At 53.5% G+C, this 17,342-nt stretch overlaps 1 protein-coding gene across 1 annotated transcript in view; it reads right to left on the bottom strand.

The window, feature by feature from the left end:
* ADAMTSL3 (ADAMTS like 3) overlaps positions 1-17,342 on the bottom strand; it is a 101,131-nt gene that overhangs the window by 51,161 nt on the left and 32,628 nt on the right. Inside the window, exon 3 of the mRNA XM_029952309.1 lies at positions 6,300-6,419. Coding sequence (XP_029808169.1) covers positions 6,300-6,419 — 120 coding nt within the window. The remainder of the gene's footprint in view (positions 1-6,299; positions 6,420-17,342) is intronic.

The following is a 17,342-nucleotide window of genomic DNA, read 5'->3' as shown; positions in this document are numbered from 1 at the left end:
TACAAGTTGGAGGGGCGTTTTGAACTGAGAAACCACACAAATAGGTGGTCAGTGGCGTCCCAGGAAGGAAGCAGATGAGTCAACTGTGACTCCATCCATGGTGTCATAATGCCTTAGGATTTTACAAATTCAGAACCGTGCAGACGTAGAATGGGTCAGGTGAGAGTCGGGGTTTGATTTCGGGGGTGTCACTGAAAGTCTTAGCTGTCCAAGCCAAAGCTGGGGCAGGGCAAGGGAGGTACTCGAAGTTAGACTTTCGGAGCTAAAATGCATCGGAGAAAGTAGCAAGAGACAGTAAGAATTTGAAAATCAGCTGGTCGCTGAGGACAGTGGTAGGTCAGGGGGTAAGTCACAGAATTTGTAACTTGAAAAACATCTTGAATCCACTTAAATGTGGGCAGTAAGGAGACAAAATTGGGGAAGGCTCCTTACCTAACTGATGGCAACTGAACCTACTTGAGAAGGTCACCAAGGAGAAGAGATGATGGGTACCAACAGGTGTACAAAAACCTCCGCAACACAAAGTCCAGGCACATTCGACGTGACCATGAGCCTCTTACACTGGAATTTACCCTAGGTTCCTTCTAGGGACGTCAGAACCAGCACGGACTAAACACCCAGCCTTGTCCCTCCAGCCTAGAGTCCAAGTTATTGAAGTTCTGTTCTGCCTTCGTGTGACCTAAAGCTGGCAAGGTAGACATTACACCACCATGTACACAGGCGAAGACGACACAAGGACCATGGGAAAACGAACGTGAGCGCTGATTCCTATGTGCACGTAACCTCCTTTCATCCCACTATGGCTGCCAGGAAGAGGAAGCGTATTCCCGCAAACGCACAAGGTCTAGGAAGACACCCCTTCCATATTTCCCTACACCTACCAAATGCTAAACACACCCAATAACAACCCACAGAAATAAAAGACTGTGCAAAACAAAGAGTTCGCTAACTTTTTTTTTGTCAGTGTAGAGTCTCCATTTTCTTCTTCTTTTTTTTTTTTGATGTCCATTTATTTTTGAGAGAGAAGGGTGCAAGTGGGGGAAGAGCAGAGAGAGGAGCCACAGAATTCAAAGCAGGCACCAGATTCCAGCTGTCAGCTCAGAGCCTGATATGGTGGGGCTTGAACTCACAAACTGTGAGATCATGACCTGAGCCAAAGTCAGACGCTCAACTGACTGAGCCACCCAGGTGCCCCAAGTTTCACTAACTTTTTTTAAAAAGAGTATTGACTTCCAAGCAAGAAAAAATAAGCCTGGAACAGACGTTTAAATCTGTCCCCTAATAAACTTTGGAGGCCTCAAGTTTAAAGTTTCAGTGCACTGCAGCTGAAGATGCAGAGACTTGCCACCCTTCCCCCCAGAAAGAGCCCCGGGCAGAGTGGCGGCCCGCCCCAATGGCCACAGAGAAAGAACAAACTGCAGAATTCAAGGCTCTGCTTCCTCGAACTGACCGACATTCACCTGTTTGCCTGTGAACAGGTCCTCCACGGGATCAACTCCAAAACCACCATGAGGAATGACAAAAGAATTCACCCCAGAGGCTGGCGGGCTAACATGTCTGTGGACCACAAGCCCTTCCCCAAACACGTGTTAGCCACCTCGTATGACTGATGCAACCAAATGCCAGGATGCCTCCGTTGCAAAGGAAGTCAGCGCCATTTTAACATCAGCTACCATGTTCTACCCAGACTTTGAAAGAAAAGTGTCATTCCTGGTGTGATACTAATTATGTGTATAAATGCCGTCAGCTTAAATAATTCTTAGGTCTAGAAGGTGCTAAGTTAAGAATGAGCTAGGGAAGCAGCTCAGTGATATTGAATCATTCCCTCGGGTCTGCTATGGTCTACTAAGGCTCTGCTGACTCCAAGAGCAGAAGCAGGACTTTTAGGAAAGGAGATAATCTTCTGGGTGATTCTCTTGAAAGGAGCAGGCAGATGTACCTCAGAGGAGCAGCCTGAGGTCGGAGTGCAATAGTCTCAGGTTTTTCAAACACCTGTCTTGGGTGTCCTTGAGTTGGTCATTAATACAGCCAGAGTCTCTGTTTTCCTGACCCGTAAAATGAGGCATTTGAGTCAAGGTCTGCAGCAGCCGTAAAATTCTATGATTCTCAAAGTAACAGTTTCCTGGGCTGTTGGCAGGTCCACCTTGATAATCAGAATGATCCAATTAGCACTCTGCAATGTGGACTATTCTAGCTGTGATTTAAATAAAAACAGACAAGGGTGCCTGGGGGGCTCAGACGGTTGAGTGGCTGACTTTGGCTCAGGTCATGATCTCACAGTTTATGGGTTCTAGCCCTGCATCCAGCTCAGTGCTCACAGCTCAGAGCCTGGAGCCTGCTTCACATTCTGTGTCTCCCTCTCTCTCTGCCCCTCCTCCTCTCTCTCTCTCTTTCTCTCTCTCTGTCTCCCAAAAGTAAATAAACATTAAAAAAACAATTTCAGAGCGGGAGGTGTTCAGATCATGAAATACAGTCACCGTGTTTTTCAAAGCAAATGGAGAATCTGACGCTGAAATCTGATGGCAAAGATGCTGAAAGCCGTTACGAAGTTACAAGCTAATTAGCAGCAGAAGCAGATGAGGCCGCCTGCCTGCCAGCCGGGTGTGCCCTGCCCCACACCGCTACCCAGGAGGCCTCAGCCCTGCTGCACCAGGAGCTGCCTCACCCCTGCATCACCCATAGCCCGCCTTGTACGTGACTCAGTAAACACAGCCGACATCACAGCTGTGCCTACCGGCCTCGGGGCTGTTGGTTTTCCAGGCACCTCATCTAGGAGCCGTCGGAAGAGTGCCCTTAAAGGTCTTCGTGACAAACTGGCCCGGGTGAAATGCTGGAACAGTCCCGCGAGGACTGTGGAGACGGCACGCACCCAGCTGCCACCTGCTCGCTTCCCACCTTATCTAGTGAGCGTTCGGAGGAAGGACGTCCTCGGGAACCCGGTCCCGACGCCGGAACTCCCGGAGCCAGACTGCAGCCTCTGCGTCGCTCTGGCTTCCGGCCGCTATGCCGGCTGACAGAGGCGTCTGCACCTGCGTCCTGACGCACAGACGCCGCCCCCGCTGGCCCCCCGCACACCCGGGGCCCGTCCTGGCCAGGCAATGCCAGCAGTGCTGGGGCGGGGGGGGGGAAGGCAGGTGATATCTTGGCCGGACCACTGCCCCCCGCCCCCGGTGTGGACTCGGTGAGGGCCGGCGGGGAACTTCTGAGCCGGAACGAGGCCGCGTGTCACCGAATACGCTGTGCTCCAACACGGGCCACCTCGTCCCACGGAACACGGCTCACGGGGACGTCAGAGCCTAAATTACGTCGGATCCGCCAACTCGTCAAACCTCTCGGACGCGCCGCTGTCTGCGGGGGGCCGGACCGCTACGGGCACGCGCTGTACGACGCCGTTCGTGTAAATCACAATAAAAGCAGAAGCGCGGCGGTGACAGCGGCCAGAACAGGGCCGCTCCTTCCGTGGGGGCCGAGGGGGTTGGGACCGCTCCATGTCTTGACCCGGGTGGCGATGACCCAGGCATGAAGATACGTGAAAATCCTCAAGTTCGCCCCGCAGCTACGCGTGCACTTGGCTCTGAGCGCAGTCCGCCTCGTAAGAAGGCAGCTGCAGTGCTGGGCGAGGCCCCCGCTCACGGGGAAAGGCTGCTGCCCTCCTGCAGCGCGAGTGCACCGAGGGTCTCCGGGCGGGGCCCCTGCGAGTCGGCAGCGACACCCGCGTCGGGAGCCCACGTGCCGCGGGCCCTTCCTGTTTCACACAGGAAGTGCGAGTGTGAAAGGAAGTGACGTGTCCAGAGTCACAGGAAACGCGGAGCGGTCAAGTGTCAGGACAGAGTCCACACCAAAGCGAAGCTCTCACATGGGGTCCGTGTCTCCGTGCGTTCAGCAGCCCGGCGGAGGACGGGGGTCTCATGCTGGGGGTGCGGGACTCGCCCTCCTCTCCCTCTGCCTGCGAGGCTCCCGCTGGCACGATGAAGCCAGCACGCTGGGCGCTCAGAGGAAAGGGAACCAAGGCGTGGGGAATGGGTCATCTCCGCTGAGAACATTCTGGAAGTTCCTTCAGGAGCCACGCCTGGTTTGGTGCAAAGGCCTGTGCCACCTGCGTGCTTGTGTTAGCCCGAAGCGGGTCCTGTCATGACCTTCCTCCCTTCCCTTAGGAGACACACCGGTGGGGACACACAGAATGTTCTCATACGCTATTGCTGGGCCTTTGTGGAACACGGTGTCTCAGGACATTTCCGCAGCACTTCACAGGCTTAAAAATCTTCCTTAGGCCTGGGGCGCCCCGGGGGACTCAGTCAGTTCAGTGTCTGACGTCTGCTCAGGTCACGATCTCATGAGTTGTGGGTTCGAGCTCCACATGGATTCTGTGTCTCCCTCTCTCTCTGCCCCTCCCCCTGCTCGTGCTCTGTTTCTTCTCAAAAATAAATAAACATTAAACAAATTTTTTAAAGATCTTCTTTAGGTCTTTTGAAAAGGCTGAGGGAACTTACTTTCCTCTGTCTCCAGCTTGTATGTTGTCATTAATATTAAATATAACGTATCTGTAGAAGCTGGAGCAGGCACTAACCACTCTTTAATTAAAAAGTACATAGCTCATGATTTTCCAGACGCCTCTTTCATCATGTAATGCCTTCTCAATCAGTTCCCTGAAGTTCTCCTATGAAAACCCGTTGGATCATTGATTTCTCTATTAAAAGGAGCCATCAGTTACAGGTCCTGTAAAAACCCACCGGGGAGAAGGGTGGAGAGTAACCTCACGATGGCTTAGGCCCTATTAGTGACCAGGCCCCAACGCCCGTCCAAGTGCTAACTAGGCTCCGCTACGTGAACACGGGGTCACCCCTGTCCAGCCCTGTGCCCCACAGTAACTATTCACACACTCACTTTTCAAGATACTTGAAAATCCCGATTTTCAAGTATCTTGAAAAGTGAGTGGCGAGGGCGGGTGTGAGAAATCTTTGATTAAAAATTGGCCCTTACCTTTGATTAAAAATTGGTCTCCGGGTGCCTGGGAGGCTCGGTCAGTTCAACACCCAACTCGATTTCAGGTCAGATCATGATCTCATGGTTTGTGGGTTCGAGCCCCACATCAGGCTCCGCACTAGCAGGGTGGAGCCTACTTTGGATTCTTTCTCTGCCCCTCCCTTGCTCTCTCACTCTCTTTCTCTCTGTCTCTATCAAAATAAATAAACTTAAGAGAATAATTGGTCCTATCTCACCCCTGCCCCTGAGCACCTGGGTAGCTCCGCCCACAGCTGGTCCGCGAGTTCGCAGCCTGCTCCTCACCCAAGCCCAGCTCCAGAGCCGAATGCCCCACGCGCAGGCCACTCAGCAGCGGCACGGAGGACCGGAGGGGCCTGCCCCTGCTGTCACTTCTCACACCCGCCCTCGCCACTGCTCCGGGGAAACCCCTTCCGCCTGCGAGCTGGCCGGCCACAGTCCAGCCCGGACCTGCTGGCTTTAACCACACAGAGGAGGACACGTGGGTCATGGGCCCGTCTTCTTCCACCCCATGTGTGCCCTCAGAAGGCTGGGTGCCTAGATCTTCCAGATCCTTCCAAATCCTCCTCCACCGTAAACCCCCACTCCCGCCCGGTGAACTCGGGCCCTACCAGCGAGAACCCTCTGCACCCATCAGAGTTGACCCGCTCTACGCAGATGGGCTGTGAGTGACCCCAAAGACATGGATGACCCTTAACGCTGCTAAGGCGATGACGGGAGCCACGTAGACAGAACCACAGTGCCCAGTGCCACCTCACACGCCGCCGCCACGCACAGCCCTGTCCTCAGTGAGCCGCCAGGAAGTCCTGGAAACACACACACACACACACACACACACACACACACACAGCCACAGCCACCCTGTTCCCTTCTGGAACATGGGCTTGGAAAGAAAAAAAAAACCAATGTTGGCACTGCTAAAAGGAAGGAAAAGCTACGAGAGCGAAGAAAGAAATGTCTAATCAGAAGACAGTGCTCTTGGACAACTTCAGGACTGAACAATAACTTTGCTGATGAGTAAAATCACCTGCTGATTTCAGTAAAACTTTCTGATGCAAATAAGAACACGTGACGCAGGCCAACCCCCCCCCACCAGAGCAAGGCCCCCACGTTGCGGGGGAAACTCTACCCAAGCACCGGCAGCCCAGCGGTCGGGGAACCTTCCAGAGAGTCAAAGGCGTATTGTGTTCACTGTGCCAAGGGGGGATATATAGTTATTTTGAAGTTATTTCTGAGAACCATTGCCTGCCCGTCGGCAAACGGCGAAGCGAAGGTCGGCTCTCTGCTGGGGCCCTTACCTGGTCGTCATAGCGGTACGTGAGGAACTGCTCCCCCGTCGTGTCCTCGAGAAAGCTTCCCTGCGGGGAGAGCGCGAACTCGGGGAGAAAATAGGCTCCAGGAGACTTCTCGGCAGCGGTCTGAAAGGCAAAGTCAGTCACGTGGTTACAAACGAGGCTCCGGTGAGTACCCCCCGCCAAGCAGTCCCTGAAAGGGGTGACGGCACCCACTGAAGGCTACCGAGGAAAGGGAAGTGAGAGGCCCCAGGTGTCCATGCGGAGGCGTTCAGGCCCAGGTGTCACGCAGGACCACCCCGAGCACGCGCACACGGTATTGACCCCCGACACCTGCCCCCCACAACCTACCAGTGATTCAGCTACAGTGCAGTTAACTTGATTATTGGGTTTTTTTAATGTTTATTTACTTTTGAGAGAAAGAGACAGAGGTGTGAGCATGGGAGGGGCACAGAGAGGGAGACACAGAATCCGAGGCAGGCTCTGAGCCACCAGCACAGAGCGCGATGCGGGGCTCGAACTCACAGACCATGAGATCATGACCTGAGCTGAAGTCCAACGCTTAACCGACTGAACCACCCAGGCGCCCCACCATTAGCTTGATTATTAAGTGTTGTTGTCACAAATCCACTGTTTCTAGGACTGATGGTCTTTCTTTTTCTTCCTTCTTTCCTTTTTCCTTCCTGTTTTTGTTTGGTGAAGGAGTGAGAAATTTGTTTCCACACTACAAGAGAGATGCAGGCTCATGGTAGAAACCTTCGAGGATGCGGAGGAACACAAAAGAAAATAAAAATCACCCGTAATTCCTTCAGTCTATAATAACCACGTTTAATTGTTTTGGCATATTTCCTTTGAGACTTTTTTTCTCCTAATGCTTTGTATGTTTATATAAAAATCCAAGAGGAAATAAAAATGGCTCCTGCAGGATGATTCCATTTGGTTGAAGAAAAGCTCATACCCCGGCATCTGAAGCATGAGCCGAAAGCACCCGCTCTTAGGGTTGAGGGGAGTCAGGAGGAGGATGTCATCCTGTAGACACTACGGGTTGGGGACAACGACCCAGTGGACTTGGTACCATCACCTGTCGTCACCTCCAGCCTGCCGGAGCCCAAGCAAGGAGGTGCTGGGGGGTGCACAGTGCTCCCCAGGGTCACTGCTGGCTGAAAAGGAGGAAGAGAGACAGGAGACAGAGCCCCAGTGTGTGGCCCCACCTGACCCAAGAACACCGACCAAGGACTACGTCTCCCACAGCGGACCCCGCTCCCCTGCTTGGGCTGGAGGAGGGATGCAGGAAAGAGGCCACAGGTGTTACTCTGAGGAAAACACTCTGCAAACAGAGAGAGTGAGTAATAAAAGCACCCCTCGGATACCCCTGTTCCCCCAATGGTCACTTTCTCAAAGTGCAGCAGAAACTCTGGTAAAGCAAAACATCCATTTGAACATGACACTTTAAAACGACAAATCAGGGGCGCCTGGGTGGCTCAGTCAGTTAAGTGTCCAACTTCAGCTCAGGTCATGATCTCATGTTCGTGGGTTCAAGCCCCGTGTCAGTCTCTGTGCTGACAGCTCAGAGCCTGGAGCCTGTCTCAGATTCTGTGTCTCCTTCTCACTCTGCCCCTCCTCCATTCATGCTCTGTCTCTCAAAAACAAATAAATGTAAAAAAAATTAAAAAGCTAAATTAGGGGGCGTCAGGGTGGCTCAGTGGGTTAAGCATCTGACTCTTGGTGTCAGCTCAGGTTATGAACTCACAGTTCATGAATCCAAGCCCTGCACTGGGCTCTGTGCTGACATCTTGGAGACTGCTTGAGATCCTCTCTCTCTCTCTCTCTCTCTCTCTCTCTCTGCCCTTCCTGTGTGTGTGCACTCACAAGCTCGCTCGTGCTCGCACTCTCTCTCAAAATAAATAAACAACCTTAAAAATAAAGAGAATTCCGTATGTGATACTTTTGTGAAGGCACATAGAACAGATAACTCTGCTTTTTATAGCCCTAGATGGTTCACAAACATTTCAAGATGTTTTAACAAATTTCATTCACATGAGGGTCTCAGCACCAAGTGAGCCACAGGACTCTTCCCAGAGCCACACATCCCCATGTCCCCCTTGCCGTCGCTCAGAGTGGCTTGCTCGAGCCCGGATTACTCTGGATGACTCTGGTCTGAAGGGAAGGAAATAGGAAAATCACCCGTAAAAGTCCTATCTGTGAAGCCTCAAAGCCTCCCTCGACACCAGCCTGTCACCTCGGTGATCAGAGCACCGCTGTGTTCTGGGCAGGTTTTCTCTATTACTCCGCCTCCTGCGGGGGAGGGGATGCTGACCGCACAAGTTATGGGGTCGACTGTGGCCTACTGCGGGGAGTCTGGCGGGGAAGCCCGTCCAGGCCCCGCCAGAGCACAGACTGCGTCTACCACACCTGGCCAGCCTGCGTTCTCAACACTGCCGGACTTTATCTCTAAGTGACCTGGGAAGGAAGAGGAAGAGGAGCTAATACTACAGACCCCACAGAGACACCATGGCTCTCTCACATTTTGGTGCTGTTTTATGTCCCTCAACATGAAATACCAGCAAAAGCAAAACTCTCTCCAGCACTGTTTTCACTCCTTGGTATTTATTAGCATAGGGAAAAATATAGCTTGATTATAGATGATTACCTTCTGCTTTCTGACCTGCTGTTCCAATCTCTCCATTTTACCAGGATTAAATATAAAAAAAAAAGTGAGAGGTGTCTGGGTGGCTCAGTCGGTTGAGTGTCTGACTTCAGCTCAGATCATGATAGCACCATTCATGGGTTTGAGCCCCACATTGGACTCTGTGCTGACAGCTCAGAGCCTGGAGCCTGTTTCAGATTCTCTCTCTCTGCCCCTCCCCTGCTCATTACCTGTCCTTCTCTGCATGTCAAAAATAAACATTAAATATTTTTAATTAAAAAAAAGAGAAGAATAAAGAAAGACAAATATTGAACTGTGGAAGGATTCCGCATCAAAGAGAGTGGCAAACTACCTTGAATGCCCCTGGGAGATGAAATAAGGTGAGGCCAGAGAAGGGTCCACTGGGCCTAACAACAAGGAAGACATTGTTGACGTGGACGAGAGGGGTACAGAGCAGTGACAGGGACCACGGAAATGGCTTGAGGGGTGGACGGCCTAAGAGGAAGAAGAGACCAGGAAGGGACACTTGGAACAGGCCAACAGCTAGAGGGAAAGGGAAAGCATGGGCAGAATTGGTAAAGATGGAAGAAACCAGAGCATGCCTGTTTGGTTATGGGAATGACCCAGTGGTAAGAGACCATGGAGGGGACGAGACATTGCAGGTGTCTCACCCTTGAGAAGACAGAGGAAGGGGGTCCACACCGCGTGGAGAGTCTTGGCTTTCATAAAGGGAAATAAGTCTACATCACGCCCCACACACTGGTGGACTCCAGGCTTTGATCCTCCATCTGCCGCGTGCTTACTCCTTGGACACCCTTCTACTGGGGCTTGAGATCACCCACCGTCTTATCAACCCAGTTCCCAAATCAACCTCCTGCCTCTTTCCTGGACCCCTCTGCAACTGCCCACACCTGGAAGAACGTGCCGCCTGCATTTTCTCCCCACCAGCTGCCTTCCGTGTAAGGTGGGCCCGTCCTGAGCCAGCGGACCCGAACTCTTCTGAGGCTCCATCTCTAACACGCCGACGCGCCTCTAACCAGAGCGTTCATCGCCGTGTTTCTGTGCCGTTAGACACCTACAGACCTTTCATAAGTGCCTTACATGAGCTTTCTTTTGTTCTGCTTAAGTTCGGATTGGGTAAGACGAGGTACTTCTGCCCCCCAAGTTAGTCCTGCCTGGGCTTCCAGACCACTCTGGTGCCACATTCTGGAAGAAGTTCCCTACGGCTGAGAACAGGCTCTCCAGCCCGTCGGCCGTGTCCCCACAGCAGGCGCGTGGGCAGCGGGCAGGAGAGACTGGCAGACCGAAGTCCCTGAGCCATGCAGGACAGGGTCGGCCTGCCCGGCAGCCCCAGCCCCACCTGTGGGAGCTCAGGGTCGCTGGTCCCCAGGTCACAGCAGATGCTCCATGTCCGCATCCCCCTCCTTGTCACTGACAATCAACAAAGACTCTCTACCCAACTGCTTTGATGGAGATCCTCACTCCTGAGGATCATTCAGCTGATTCTAAAGCTCTGGTACAACCCAAGTCCTTTCCCTGGGACTTGCTCCCAGGTCCCAGGTCACCACATGGCTGTGTGACATCTGAGGAGCTGTACTGGGGCGTCCCAGGGTCAGGAAAGCCCAGCATCAAAAAGACGTGTTCAGTGATCTCATCCAGCCTGTCTACCTCAGAAGTCCTGCCAGATGTCCTGCAACCTCTACGTGAATACTTTTCATGATGGGGAGCTCCCTCCCTCCCAAGGCAACAGGGATCTGTCAGAATCTAGCAAGAGCATAGACCCCACTCTGGTCAGAAGAGGTCCACTGCTCCCCAGTGAAGGTATGAGGTGCCCTGGCCACCAGCACCGCCCTCTGGGCACCCTCTCCTGCCGCCGCCCCCTGCCTCTCCCCCCAAACACACGCACGCTGAGCTGGGTTCCAGAGCCTGCACACAGTGAGCATCTGAGTGCCGGGAAGACAGACTGCGCAGAACTGGAGAGACGCTCTGATCCCAACCGTCTCCTCGTGTCCTCACCTGCACCTGCGAGGTGGGTGCCGATGGCCCCCTCTCACACCGGAAGAAACCTACACACGGGAGGGCAGGCAGTCCGAGCAGGGGGCGGCAACCTCCCAGCTCCCGAGGGCAGGTTCCCCTCTGTTCTGCCTCCCTACGTGGAAAACAGTCTTGGGAAACTGGGCCTTCCTTTGGGAGAAGCAGCCGAGTTCACTGGTGGCCGCAGAGAGCAAGCGCCATGGAGACACCAGGCGGCAAAGCACACGCACCAACATCCTCACGGATGCAGACTTCTGAAATGTCAGGGAGGTGGCAGTGCGTGGGACAAGGTGACCCAGAGGCCAGGCCCTTAAGTAGCGAGAGGCAGGGAAGGCAGGGGGAGGGAGGCCGGGCCAGGAAGCGTGCAATCTTCCCAGGGCACAGATCCAGGGCCCAAGAGAAGCTGCCAGAATGCATCATCCGTCCAGCCACGGTCCACAGCTGCCGCGTCACCAGGGACGGGGTCAGGAGGAATGCGAATGGCCCCTCCAGGGATTGTGAATCCGAGACCTGGGGACGCAGCTGTGACCCCACATCCCCCTCCAGCTGAAGGCTCTGACTCCCGCGGGAGGGGGTGAACACGTGGCGAGCCGAGGGCCAGATTTCCGCGTCCCCGGCCCCGATCTGTACCCCCTGAGGACGGGGAATGCCTATTAGGGCTGAGCAAGAGGTCTGGCTGATGTAGAAGGACAGAGAACCAGGCCCAAGAGGACGTCCTAGAGCACAGAATGGCGCCCGGCGTGCCTCGAAACTCCGCAGTCACGAGTTAGAAAAGTACAGTGACTGGCGCAAGCACTTCTCGCGGCTTGTTCTGAGCACGCGTGTGACGGGGATCATGCCTGTCCCTCCAGGCGTGAGCACAGCCAAACACCACACTGCTGCGTCTACAGACTCGTGGTCATTGAAGGCCACCAAACCTCTGAGCCCACCGCGAAGCCACGCCTCCGCGAAGCCACGCCTCCGCGAAGCCACGCCTCCGCACTCTCACAGCCAGACCGCAGGGTTCCCCACCTTCCACATTCTCCGCCCGGCCCTCCAGCCCGTCGAGGCTTCGCGTGCCAACTCCACTGACCAATATCCGCATTGCGGTCGCGGTGCTTTGGGCCAGCCCGAATGCGAGCCCACGCGTGTCTCATCCTGCGGCTGTCACGAACACGGAGCGGAGCGGGGCGGGCACCCGGGCCCCTTACCGAGCTCCCAAGAGCCTGCCTCCGGGCTGGCAGGGACTCTCCCTAACCGTAGTCCCTTCCCCGCAGCTGACTCCACGCGGGCCCCTGGGGGACTCAAGAAACCCCTAGCCAGGTGCTTCACATCTGCAGCGACACAAAGCCCAGGAAGTAAGCCGCTCCACGGAGAGCGGCGACCCCGCCGGATCTTGGAGGCTGGGACCAGCGCCAACCCCTCGGGAGCGAAGCCGCGAACGCAGGACCAGACACCAGCGGCTTCGCAGAAACCCGTCGAGTCCCGTCTGCAGCATCAGCGCCCACGAGGCCAATCTCTACTCACGGCAACCAAGCTCTGCGGCTGTGCGCTCACTGCTGGAACGGGAGGATGGGACCACCCCTTTCAGCGGGAACACTCGATGAGTCCGGACGCATGCCCCGCAGGTGCGGCAGCCAGAACCCCCGGGCCCTGGGGACAGTCTGCAGGGACTCTGCTCTCCGGAGGGTCCTGGGGGCTGGTCCTCCCGGCCTGGGTGGCACAGGATCTTACAGTTTGCACCTTCCAAAGCCCACGAGGGGGGAAATCAGGTTAACCAATGCTATTTAAACTCTGCATACCAATTAGTTTTGTCCCCAAAAGCACGACGGGCATATTGTTTCTTGAACCTGAAAAAAATAAAAGCCTTCCATTTTGTTTCCTCAAGTAGGATTTCATTATTCCCAGACATTTCAAAGTCTCAGGTGCCCCAACGCTTCCTGATTCAATAGGAGACCCATTTACTTTGGCAGGATTGGAAAAACGGACTGAAAGAAAATCCATTTTTGCATTTTTGTGAGTTTTTACAAATTAATGCTAGGGATTTAAGATCTGTCTTCTTGGGGTGCCTTGGTGGCTCAGTCAGTTAAGCATCGGACTCGATTTCAGCTCAGGTCATGATCTCATGGTTCTCGAGTTCGAGCCCTGTGTCAGGCTCTGTACTGACAGCGTGAAGTTGGCTTGGGATTCTCTTTTTCCCTCTCTTCCTCTGCCCCTCTCCTGCTCACGCACATGCTCTTTCAAAATAAATAAATAAAATTTAATTTAAAAAAAAAGATTTGTCCTTTCTATTCACCATCAACTAATTAACACGTTCTCTGGATACTGCTGGGTTGAAAGACTGGACATTCAAATAACTATCTGAGTGTAGTTCCAAACTTCAGTGTCACTCTGGGTCACGTTTTCCAAAGAAATCTGAACGGCAGGCCCTCCCGGACCCCTTCTGGGGCTGTGAGGCGGGTGTGCCTGTGGGCAGCATACTCAGAAGGAGCTGCTAAACACAGAAGGTCTTTCCCTGCATCTACCACGTTGAGAGTCTCCTTAGCAAACTGGATTTTGGGTCTGATAAGCAGGAGTCTGCCTGCCACTAAACACGTACTCTTTCCCCCTCACACAGACAGACAGACACACACCCACACCGCCCCCCACATACACACAGATGAACACATCGTTAATCAGCACTGGCAAAAGACTCGTCTTCCGTTCCCTAAGGAAGAAACCCGACAAAGGAATCCTACGACCCGCCCGCATCGTTGACCTGTCCTCAGCGCTCAGCACTGGGCTTTGTGCACAGAAGACATCTGACAATTACCCTTCTTGCCCAGACAAAACCATGCAGATCGCCCCCTCGCCCCCTCAGGGCCCTGCATGACTGATGCCGGAATGTTCTCTCTGCCACAGAAAGACCGAAATGCCCCAGCGGACACACACTGGCTCCGCACAAGGGGCTGTTTCAGAGCACCACGGCGACCCTGAGCAGGGAGAGGGCCGCAAGCCTCGCCAGTAAACACGACCCAGACCCTCCTTCCCGGAGCCCACCCCAAAACAGTGTTACTTAAGAGTTCATTTTTCAAGACCTTGAAGTAAGCGGACCCACTGGAATCAGCCTCAATTCACAACATGTCACGTGGAAATAACTCTACCCTAAAACACCTCAGGGGGAAATGCTGGACACTGTGTCCCCCAAACAGAGCTCTACAGATAAAGAAAAACACGAGGGGCGCCTGGGTGGCTCAGTCAGCTAAGTGTCCGACTTCGGCTCAGGTCAGGATCTCACAGCTCGTGGGTTCAAGCCCCGCGTCGGGCCCTGTGCTGACAGCTCGGAGCCTGCAGCTGCTTCAGATTCCGTGTCTCCCTCTCTTTGCCCCTCCCCTGGTCATGCTCTCTTCTCTCTCCTCCCTCTCTCTCAAAAATAAATAAAACACTTAAAATTTCTTTTTGATAATTAAAAAAAAAGAATCAGCGACATTATGGGGCATCTGGGGGGCTCAGTCAGTTGAGCGAGTGACTCTTGATTTCAGCTCAGGTCATGACCTCACAGTTTATGGGTTCAAGCCCCCTATCGGGCTCTGTGCTGCCAGCACGGAGCCTGGAGCCTGCTTCAGCTCTCTATCTCAAATATAAATGAAAACATTAAAATAATTTCTAAAGAAAAAAAACCCCTAGATGGATGGTCGTCTCAAACCTGACTAGACTGTGACCTCGCTGACCCAGGCCGGGCCTCTCCCCACCCCCTCACCCCGGAAGTCGGCAGAGGAGGCGATCTCCAGGATCTGAGGACCGTGAGCAGCCACGGTGGGGTGCGGGTGCCACTGGGGACACCTGCGGCGGAGCGGTGTGGGGGCCACCGCTGCGGCCCTCCCCACCCTGATCCGGGGTCTCGCCGTGCGGGCGCGCTCTCAGGCCGAGTGGCCCCGGGAGCTGCACTTCGATCTGAAAGTGGAGGCTGCACTTCCCACAGCCTCTTCGCCACTGACACGGACGACTGTCTCTCTGGCAGAGAAAAGGCATTTTTGCTTTTTAAATAAAGTGCAAGCATTTTATTTTACCAAAGTGGAGGAGAGGGGGACTCCCCAAGGCCGGCGTGTCCAAGCGACTCTTGGGCTCGGAGCATCTAGTGGGACATGCGTCCACGCGTGTCTGTCTGGCACCGAGGACGGACGGGCTGCCGCCGACAGGGCAGTCCAGGCAGGGGCGCAAGCTGCAGCTTCAACCAGAGTGGCCGGCGGGGGGCCGAGGTGGCCCAAGGTGCCCTGGAGACTTCGCTTGTGGAGTTCTGTTCCTGACTCTCAGAGCTGACAAGGTGGAGTCACCTTCCCCGGAGCTTTCAAACCACCTGCATTCCCCAGGGCCCCGGCCGGGCCTGCCTCCCGCAGCGCTGGGACCCCGGACGCCCTGCCCCCACGTGCCACTCTGCCTTCACAGGCCTCCGATGCAGCCAGCCGGACCCCCGAGCTCCTCCCTGGTTGCCCACCGGCTCCTGCCCCCAGGGAGCCACGGCCCGACCCGCAGCACAGAGTGAAAGTGCGCAGAAAACACCACGAAAGGACAAGCAAACACGTAGCAAACAGTGTCTCTCAGAGCCCACGACTGAGTGTCGGCAAATCTGTGTGTATCCCGCATGCAGGAGTTTGCATTAACTCAGTAGCCAGAGAAAAAGAAAGAAGAAAAGAGAAAGGAAAGGAAGAGAAAAGAAAGAGGAAAAAAAAAGAAAAGAGAAAAGAAACAAGGAAGGAAGGAGGGAGGGAGGGAAAGAAGAAAGAACGAAAGAAAGAAAGAAGAGAAAACAGAAAAGAAGGAAGGAAAGGAGGGAAGGAAAGAAGGAGGGAAGGAAGAGGGAGGGAGGGAAGGAAGGAGAGCAGGGGGGAGGGAGAAAGAAAGGACAAGAAAAGAGTAGAATAGAATCACCACTTCTTCCCGATTTGGCAATGAGACGCCACGCAACCTAACACAGTCCAGGGACATATTCGTGTTTATTCAAGATCTTTCTCGCCCCTACAGCTTTATTTCTTTCAGGAAACAGCTCGTCTGTGTGGCTGAAATCATGCAGCCTTCCAAAGAGCAGCCTTCCAAGAGAAGAAGAAGACAGAAATGTGCTGTTTGCACATACTCGGAAAAACATTTATATTCATCATAAGCCGGTTTGTTTTTCTCAGCCTAGCAAGACAGGAAGCCTTCAGCGCTAACACGTCAGCAGAGCGGCCAAGTTCACTGCTGGGATCCTCCCGCCTCTCGGAATTCTTAAACAAGCAAGACGTAGGAAGATACCGATTTCCAGGCGGGGTGTCTCTGGTCCATGTGTACAAGACGGCAGCACCCTAATTTCCACAAACTGCACAAAAACTGGGGGGTCTGTCACATAAAATGCCAAGGACTGCTCGAAAACACAAGGTGCTACCGTTATAAAGTGAAGATGCCACCTAACGTCAAGCCCGGTGGTAACAAAGCCACACTGGAATCCTAAATCAGCAGCGGAAAGCGTTACAAACACACCACCTTTCGTTATAAAAGAAAGAGACAGAGACACAAACTATAGTCTTTGATCCCAGTGAGACGTGGGTTGTGATCCAGGTGTATGTATTTAAGCCGCTGTACTTTAAGGTACAATTTTGACTTCTTAACGACCCATGGAATGAGAAGTCGTGTTTTTGAGGGCTTAACACATCACCATACCATTCCCCAACTGCTTGACACGAAAATGTCACGTAGCTTTGAGTCCTGAATAAACACAGGATTAGTCCTCCTGGTGGCACCGGATACATGCAGTGTCTCCCTCGTACACTAGCCACCCTTGGAGACACTGAACACCTGTCACAGTTGGTGACAGACGGTCAAGCTGAGAAAGGGAGCCGGATTTGCCGCTGGGAGCCGGGCTCCAGGCTCCGCCCACGTCCCCGGTGTTGGGGTCCATCCAGCCAGAAGTGCTGTGTGGCCTTTGGGACCCTGCTTCCCCTACTTGAAAATGTGTACGCTTGACTGCTTGACCTAAATGGATCAGAGACTGGAGTTAGTTCTCCTATTGTTCATGCCACTTGGTGATTGTGGTTTCAGTAAATGGGCAGACTTTCTTATTGAAACTTCCTCCCTGGTTAGAGGCACCTTACTCACAGATTATTGTTTAAACCTTTAAAGAAAAATAGCCTTGTCATAAGCCTCAGTTAATATTACACTATGTACGCAAAATAAGACTCCTGCTGATGTATTTTTAGTGGTGAATTATGTTTTTTGATCCTCTGTATTGTACTCCATTTCTGTCTTTAACTTTCTGTTCTCTCTTCCGTGAAAACAATGATCTTTCTGAAACATGTGATTCCTAAGAAGTTGCAAACAATGTAATCATTAAAAGAAAGATGTGATCACCTGTGGTATATAAGACACCAAGTTTCACA

The sequence above is a fragment of the Suricata suricatta genome, chromosome 9 (genome assembly GCF_006229205.1).
Source record: "Suricata suricatta isolate VVHF042 chromosome 9, meerkat_22Aug2017_6uvM2_HiC, whole genome shotgun sequence".
Lineage (NCBI taxonomy): Eukaryota > Metazoa > Chordata > Mammalia > Carnivora > Herpestidae > Suricata > Suricata suricatta.
Note: the sequence above shows the minus strand (reverse complement) of the source record. Positions and strands in the feature narration are given on the sequence as shown.